Source organism: Lycium ferocissimum, unplaced genomic scaffold (genome assembly GCF_029784015.1).
Source record: "Lycium ferocissimum isolate CSIRO_LF1 unplaced genomic scaffold, AGI_CSIRO_Lferr_CH_V1 ctg11510, whole genome shotgun sequence".
Classification (NCBI taxonomy): domain Eukaryota; kingdom Viridiplantae; phylum Streptophyta; class Magnoliopsida; order Solanales; family Solanaceae; genus Lycium; species Lycium ferocissimum.
In genome coordinates, this window is record NW_026713864.1 from 20,563 (window position 1) to 28,842 (window position 8,280).

Consider the following 8,280-nt stretch of genomic DNA (forward strand, 5'->3'; position numbering starts at 1 on the left):
GCTTGAGTGATACTTTTGGAACTCTACCGAGAATGACCCTCAACGTCATTTGCAGAATTTTGTGGATATGTTTGCTAATCACATCCAGAACAACGTTCCACAAGATGCTATTCGGTTGAGGTTATTCAAATATTCCTTAGCTGGAGAGGCAAGAACATAGTTTGAAAAGCTACCCCGAAATTCGATTACTTCATGGGCAGAGATGGTGGCTGCTTTTTTTACAAAGTAGTACCCCCCCTAGCAAGAAGGCTGAAATTCGTGACAAGATCTATGAATTTAAGCAGCGACCGGGGGAACAATTATATGAAGCCGGGGAGAGATTCAAGGAGTATTTGCAGAAGATCCCAAATCATGGTTTTCCGGATAACATACTAATGGAGAAGTTCTACCGAGGGCTAGATCCAGTGACACAGTCAGTTGCCAATAATGCAGCTAATGGTTGTTTCATGAACAAATCTTATCGACGGGTGACCACCATACTTAACAAGCTGACGACTTATAATCAGTCTTGGCACTCAAACAATGCTGATGTGGTACCGTTTGGTAATGCTATGATCCGAATATAGTGAAGGAGAATCAAGATACCCAAAAACATTCGTTAACTTAGAACAAATATCTCCTTGCTGACGAAGAAGTTTGATGAATCCCAGATCAAGAAGGTAAATGTTTGTGAGGAAGAAGAAGTTTTACCAAAAGGGATGTACCATACTCAAGATGGTCCGTTCCACGAAGGGCCCCCTATGCAGATTGAAGATGCTAATTATGTTAATAACTCTTAAGGGGGTTACCAGAGACAGAATTATCAAGGTGGTTATCAGAGTCAGAATCAATGGAGACCTAAACAAGGTCAAGGTGCTTATAACAACTCTGGGAACTCCAACAATAATTATGGTGGTGCGAACCAAGGGAGCTACAACAACAGTAAAAATTTTAGGAACAAGAGTTCCAATCCTTATATACCACCGAAAGGGCAGTCAACAGAGCAAGGTAGTTCGAAGGTTGAATCAATGCTTGAGAAGATTCTATGTCACGACCCAACCCCGTAGGCCGTGACTAGTGCCCGAATTGGGCACCCAAACACAATCACAAATCTGGGTCGCAAACAGATGGCTCAAACCGACACAAATATCAAACGTTGTCTCAGATTATATCAAACTATCTCAAACACATCGCAAACACAACTATATATATATATATCAAAAGCCGACAAGGCTATCAAATGGCACAACGGCCCAAAATGTACAAATGCAAGCCGACGAGGCTGCCACGGCCATCGAATGGATCGCCTTAACATAATATATACAAACACACTCCGTACGTAAGTAGGCATAACCCACCTACATGTCCACGATCTCTAAACGGACAAACGGAATCATATGACGGGACGGGCCCCGCCGTACCCCCCCCGAACAAATATATACAAATGCAACAAACGAATATATACCAAAATATAGGCTTCGAAAAAGAGGGAGCACTCCAAACAGCAGAGAGGGTGTCCTAGACAGGTGGATCACCAACCGTACGTCCGTATTCATGCGGGCATGAAACGCCCCCGAAGAAAGGGGGTCAGTACGAAATATGTACTGAGTATGCAAAGCAGAAAATGTAGTATACAAATCTGAGTCGTAATCGAAATAGAGGTACAAAAAATAAATGCATTTCCAAAATATCAAAATGTTTACTTTAAAAAAAATACGAATCATGCATAGGGCACAGAAAATATGGTCGCCCGCCTGTCGATGGCGCCATAACACAAGATAACACCGTAAAGTTTCAAATCTCCGTATCCCCGTCACACAAAGCAAACACAAGATAACGCCATACACAAGATAACACCAAATATAAAGCGGAACCCGGCCCTCGAGCGAGGGACTCGGCGAACCATAATCACAAAGATAACACCCGCAGTATAACAAAGTGCGCACGACAACATAACCGGCCCGGACTCGGCGAAAGATATAATAATGCACGAGCGGAGTCGTGAGGAATCATATGCATAAAATCATTGTCATAAATCCAAAAGATAAGTAAAATAGTCATATTGGAAATCGGAATAATAATTACAATATTCTCTTTCAAAGGTTGTCGAAATTACATAAAGGAACGTCGCGGGACCCACGGACGGGCGTAGGCCCGAGCTGGGCCCGCCTATGGAAAACATACACATCCTACATCATACAACCTTATACGAAAATCTCAAGGTAATCCGAGCTTTTCTGTGAAAGTTATGGGCGTTCGTAGTTTTTGAATCGTTAAAGAATAAACTCTTTAAAAACCAAACTTTCATGCAACCTTTACAAATCAAGAATTCCAAGAACATAGGATCAATATTTCATAACATCAACATATGAATATCAAGAAACAAATGCGTATTATAGACATGCTCGGATTGCGAGAATAGAGTTTCCTCGAAGTTCGTGTCATAGCCTATTTTTAACTAAGGCATGCCAAAGAAGGAAGGTTGAGCTTTACATACCTCAAACGCTCTCCGAAATAATCCACACTCAAGCTAAATCCAACCTACGTCTCAGGCTGCCCAAGGTCTACAAATAAGCCATAAGATACCAAACATTAGCTATAGACATGTTGGGCATTTAATTCCAATTTAGCCCTTAATTCACTTGTAAATTGGGGCATTTCCCCTGTAAATAGGCCACCCCGAGAATTTAACTCGGCCAAATCAATCAACAACAACAACAACAACCAACCTAGCAACATCAAAAACCAATCCGGAGGACAATATAACATTAATAGCTCTCTTTCACATCATTCAACAACATTCAATATATTTGATTCAATGGCTTACGTTCAAGCCAACATTAACGCTTATACCTTCACATACTCATCCAAACCCATATCAACAACATTTAAAGATATTCTAAGCAATTCATACAACATTTTCAACAATCCAAAAATTGCTCCACTCTACCCGAAACAGCCCCCAAACCCGAGAACACCACTATAACATATTCCTCATTTCCAATTCATGATTTGCACCAACAATTCACATTCTAACAATATCATTCTCATCAATATGCAAATTACATTAAAGGTACAATAACCTCCAAATCAGTCCGCAACAATTACAACATCAATTTGAGTCATTAAGCATTCATTTCCAACATAGAATTCATAGCAACGACGACTAAAACACTAAGCGACATTAATGCGTTCTTTGTCATATTCCATGATCATTTTCGGCCAACACAAAGCATATATACATATGGATGATTCTCATGCATTCTTCACCCTACAATGATCATGACATACTAACTAAGCTTTAATTCATAGCTTCAACACCACACAACACACACCCATTTGCACGGCTAGAACACCATGCACACAACTCACTTCCAACATACTATTTTTCATGAATTTCCTTCATTTTAGCATACTACAACATACATACAACCTCTATAACACATAAAACATAATCAATTCTTACCTTTCTTCTTCAACTCCACAAGAGGCTAGGGTTTGCGATAATGAAAACTAGCGGGTTGATCGCTCCAACGACACTTCCACGCTACTTAGGGACCTCAAAATAGTGGGTTTGCATCAACAAAATATTTTTAGGATGGCTTGAAATGGGAGTTGGTTTTTCTCTATGTTGGCCGAGAGCCTCACTTTCTTCAACTTCTTGTTCTCTTTTTTTTTTTTTGTCTAAGTGTTGAAATGAAAATGAAGACTAGTGGTCATCTTTTGCTATTATATGAAGTGCACACTTGCCCCTTGGCCCACACAAGTGTTGGACCAATTAAAATTGTCCACAATTTGTGTGGGCCAATTCCCACATCACACGGCCACACATGGAAAATGGATGATTTCCAACTTTCAAATTTTATCATTTTTGGTCCCAAATTTTCCTAATTGTTCCATGCCAACAAATTCATGCACAACTTATGTCCAAAAATAAAATCAAAGATCAAAAATCCCGACTTTGCATCCCGGAATAGTTTCGTCCTTAACTTATCATAATTAATCCAGATTGTTTCAATATACAAAAATGCGGGATATAACATTCTAGCAAATCAGTCTAAGTCTGAGAGGACTTTATCTGGGCTGACAGAGACAGTGGGCTCCCATACAGTGGCTATTCAGAAGCTCGAGTCACAGATGAGGGATATTTCTAGAGAGCAGCACCCTCCTAAAAAAGGAGGACTTTCGAGTGACACTATTCCAAATCCAAAAAATGGGGGAGGCGGTGTAGATCGTGTGTTTGCCATCACTACTAGGAGTGGGAAAATACTCCAAGGGGCTGATGAGAAGGTGATTAATCTTGAGCCGATAGATGAAGAGGATGAGGTACAGTCTGAAGCACCCATTATTGTTGATGAGAATGCTACTGGCAAGAAGGTTGCTTATATTCCGGAGATTACGAAGGCAGCTGAGAACACGAGGAAGCAGCCTGTGAAAGGGGCTCTCGGCCCTTTGACTCAACTTTTCAGATCTAAACCTCCCTTTCCTCAGAGGTTGGTAAAGAAGAAGGAAGATGCTAAGTTCAAGAAGTTTTATGATCAGTTAAAGCAGTTGTCTCTTAATTTCCCCTTTTTGGAAGCTGTCAAGGAGATGTCCGGTTTTGCTAAATATTTAAAGGACTTGCCAACCAAGAAGAAAACGGTTCGACATGAAACCGTAAGTTTGACTCACACTGTGAGTTCCATCATCTCAACTACTATTGTTCAGAAGAAGGGAGATCCTGGGGCGTTCACCATTCCTTATTCTGTGGGACACCATGATTTTGCTCGCGCATTGTGTGATAATGGGGCGAGTATTAATTTGATTCCCCTTGCTATACACAAACAATCAGGTTTGGGGATGTCAGGCCGACTACTATGAGGTTACAAATGGCTGATAGGTCTATCAAAAGACTGTTGGGTGGTTAATGATGTACTTGTGCGGGTTGGTGATTTTATGTTGCCCGCCGATTTTGTGATTCTTGACTGTGCTATTGATCGGGACATCCCTATTATTTTGGGGAGACCTTTCCTTGCTACAGGGAGAGCTCTGATAGATTTAGAGAAAAACGAAATCAAGTTCCGAGTCAACGATGAAGAAGTGACTTTTTAGGCTAGTAAGGGGATGAAGTTACCAAGTGCTTAAGAGAGCATTTCGATAATTGATTCGGTGGATGTTATTGATGAAGCAGTCGAGTTCAAGATGGAAGAAGAAAGTTTGGGTGAAGCTCTAGCGGGTATTCTTGTTAATTTTGATGCTGAGGACATGGAAGGTTATGTGGAGACAGTAAATTCACTTGTTGGGTTGGGATCATACTCCTACCACCCAAAGAAGCTGAATCTTGATCTGGAAAATAGAACAACTCCTCCAGCAAAGCCTTTGATCATTGAGCAACCTAAATTGGAGCTTAAACAACTCCCATCACATCTGAAGTATGAGTTCCTTAGTCCTGACAATACATTGCCAGTGATTATTTCAGCTCTACTTACTGAGGAGCAGATGTTATGGCTTTTAGAGGTATTGAGGGAGTATAGGCATGCTATTGGTTAGACCATAGCAGATATTCGAGGTATTCCATCTGGGATCTATGAGCACAAAATCCAGTTGGAGGAAGATAGCAAACCAAGTGTAGAGCATCAGAGGCGACTGAACGAGAATATGCAAGAGGTAGTCAAGAAAGAGATCATCAAATGGTTGGATGTGGGAGTGGTTTACCCAATTGCTGATAGTAAATGGGTGAGCCTAGTCCAATGTGTTCCTAAGAAGGGCGGCATCACTGTGGTGCCAAATGCAAAGAATGAGTTGATCCCGACTAGAACCGTAACCGGATGGAGAGTTTGCATGGACTATCGCAAGCTCAACACAGCCACATGCAAAGACCATTTCCCCATGCCTTTTATTGATCAGATGCTTGATCGGCTAGCGGGGCGTTGCTACTATTGCTTCCTTGATGGTTATTCGGGCTATAATTAAATCAACATTGCCTTGGAAGATCAGGAGAAGACTACTTTTACATGTCCTTATGGGACGTTTGCATTCAGCCGGATGCCTTTTGGGTTGTGTAACGCACCAGCCACTTTTCAGAGGTGCATGATATCAATCTTCTCTGACATGGTAGAGGATTTCTTGGAGGTGTTCATGGATGACTTCTCTGTAGTAGGGGATTCGTTTGAAGATTGTCTTGGCCATCTGGGTCAAGTGCTGAAAAGATGTTAGGAGACTAATCTCGTTCTAAATTGGGAGAAGTGCCATTTTATGGTGAAGGAAGGAATCGTCCTTGGTCACAAAATTTCTGAAAAGGGAATTGAGGTAGATCAAGCGAAAATTGATGTGATTGCAAAACTTTCACCACTTATCTCAGTCAAGTCCGAAGTTTCTTGGGACATACTGGGTTCTACAGGCATTTCATCAAAGATTTCTCCAAGATTGCTAACCCAGTGTGCAAGCTTCTTGAAAAAGAGGCGAAGTTTGCATTTGATGATAAGTGCCGAAAGGCGTTTGAGGAGTTGAAAGAGCGTCTTACTACTGCTCCTATTATTGTTGCTCCTGACTGGTCCTTACCATTTGAACTGATGTGTGATGCTAGTGGTTTTGCAATAGGTGCTGTGCTTGGGCAGAGGCACAATAAAATTATGCACCCGATCTATTATGCAAGCAAAACACTGAATGCTGCCCAGATGAATTATACAGTGACGAAGCAAGAGCTGCTTGCCATTGTGTTTGCTTTTGAGAAATTTTAGGCCTACTTGTTAGGGTCCAAATTCATGGTTTACACTGATCATGCAGCCTTGAGATACCTCATGGCAAAGAAGGAAGCAAAGCCGCGACTGATCAAATGGGTGCTATTGCTGCAAGAGTTTGATTTTGAGATAAAGGACCGCAAGGGCACTGAAAACCAGGTTGCTGACCATCTCTCTCGGCTTGAAGAAGCGGGAAGACCTTCTGATGAGCTTGACATAGATGATGCTTTTCCAGATGAGAGGGTGTTGGCTGTGCAAATGGAGGTGGCACCGTGGTATGCTGACCTTGCCAATTATTTGGTAACGTAGCATGTGCATAGTTCCATAGAAGATATCAAAGCCTACCAAAAGAAGAAATTCTTGCGAGATGCTAGGCAGTACTACTGGGATGAGCCTTATTTGTTTCGAACATGCGCTGACAACATTATTCGACGCTGTGTTTTGAAAAGTGAAGTGATTCGATTCTAAAAGCGTGCCATGACTCTCCTGTTGGGGGTCATCATAGTGGAAATCGGACAGGTGTGTGCACTGAAAGACTTTAAGGTACTTGAATGCGGTTATTACGAAAGGTCGCCGAGCCGACCATTTTTCATGATGCTAATTTATTGGTGTGGTCTTGTGATCAATGTCAGAGGAAAGGGAACATAGGCAGAAGGCAAGAGATGCCTATGAATTTTGTTATGGAGGTAGAAGTGTTTGATGTCTAGGGGATTGACTTTATGGGACCCTTTATGAGTTGTGTGGCATGAAATACATTCTGGTTGCTGTGGATTATGTGTCAAAATGGGTAGAAGTTGTGGCTTTACCTAACAACGAGGCCAAGAGTGTCATAGGGTTCCTCAAAAAGAACATATTTACTCGTTTTGGTACTCCGAGAGCTATAATCAGCGATGGTGGTTCCCACTTTTGCAATAGAGCTTTCGCGAGTTTGATGGAGAAATATGGTATAAAACACAGGGTGGCAACACCTTACCATCCTCAGACAAGTGGGCAGGTTGAAGTGTCCAATAGGGAGATCAAGAGTATTCTAGCAAAAACTGTAAATGCAAATAGAATTGATTGGGCCCGCAAGCTCGATGATGCTCTATGGGCATACCGGACTGCCTTTAAAACTCCGATTGGGACTTCACCCTTCAAGCTTGTGTTCGGAAAAGCTTGTCACTTGCCAGTTGAACTTGAGCACAAGGCTATGTGGGCCTTGAAGAAACTGAATATGGATTGGGAGGAAGCAACCAAGCTCAGGTTGTTTCAACTAAATGAGATGGATGAGTTTCGGTACCGGGCATATGAGAGTGTAGCGCTATATAAAGAAAGGATGAAGCAATACCATGACAAGAAGATCCTGAAGCGAGAGTTCTTCAAGGGTGATCCTGTATTGCTATTTAACTCTCAGTTGAAGTTGCTACCTGGTAAGCTCAAATCAAGGTGGTCTGGTCCGTTTGAGGTGGTAGGTGTTTCACCCCATGGAGCGATTGAGTTAAAGTCCAGAGATGGGACTCGTACATTTAAGGTGAATAGGCAGAGATTGAAGCACTACCACGGGATGGTTTCGGAGGATAGGATTGTTGATCGATATAGGTTG

At 41.9% G+C, this 8,280-nt stretch overlaps 1 protein-coding gene and 1 non-coding gene across 2 annotated transcripts; one reads left to right on the forward strand and one right to left on the reverse strand.

Annotated features, from left to right (window-relative positions):
* Nucleotides 1-252: 252 nt before the first annotated feature.
* Nucleotides 253-358, reverse strand: LOC132041746 (small nucleolar RNA R71). Its single transcript, XR_009411210.1, has one exon. It is a non-coding gene; the product is annotated as a small nucleolar RNA R71 (small nucleolar RNA).
* A 16-nt stretch (nucleotides 359-374) lies between these two features.
* On the forward strand, nucleotides 375-5,070 carry LOC132041744 (uncharacterized). The gene is made up of 4 exons (XM_059432436.1): nucleotides 375-543; nucleotides 781-987; nucleotides 4,070-4,771; nucleotides 4,859-5,070. Exons 1-4 carry the CDS (start codon nucleotides 375-377, stop codon nucleotides 5,068-5,070), a joined length of 1,290 nt encoding a protein of 429 aa, XP_059288419.1.
* Nucleotides 5,071-8,280: the final 3,210 nt, after the last annotated feature.

What these genes read in the sequence shown, in the direction of transcription:
- LOC132041744 (XM_059432436.1), top strand. Translation starts at nt 375, where the DNA reads ATGGAGAAGTTCTACCGAGGGCTAGATCCAGTGACACAGTCAGTTGCC. An exon ending in TGCTGATGTGGTACCGTTTG is followed by an intron (nt 544 to 780) that starts GTAATGCTATGA and finishes ATAACTCTTAAG; the next exon opens with GGGGTTACCAGAGACAGAAT. An exon ending in AGGGCAGTCAACAGAGCAAG is followed by an intron (nt 988 to 4,069) that starts GTAGTTCGAAGG and finishes CTGGGCTGACAG; the next exon opens with AGACAGTGGGCTCCCATACA.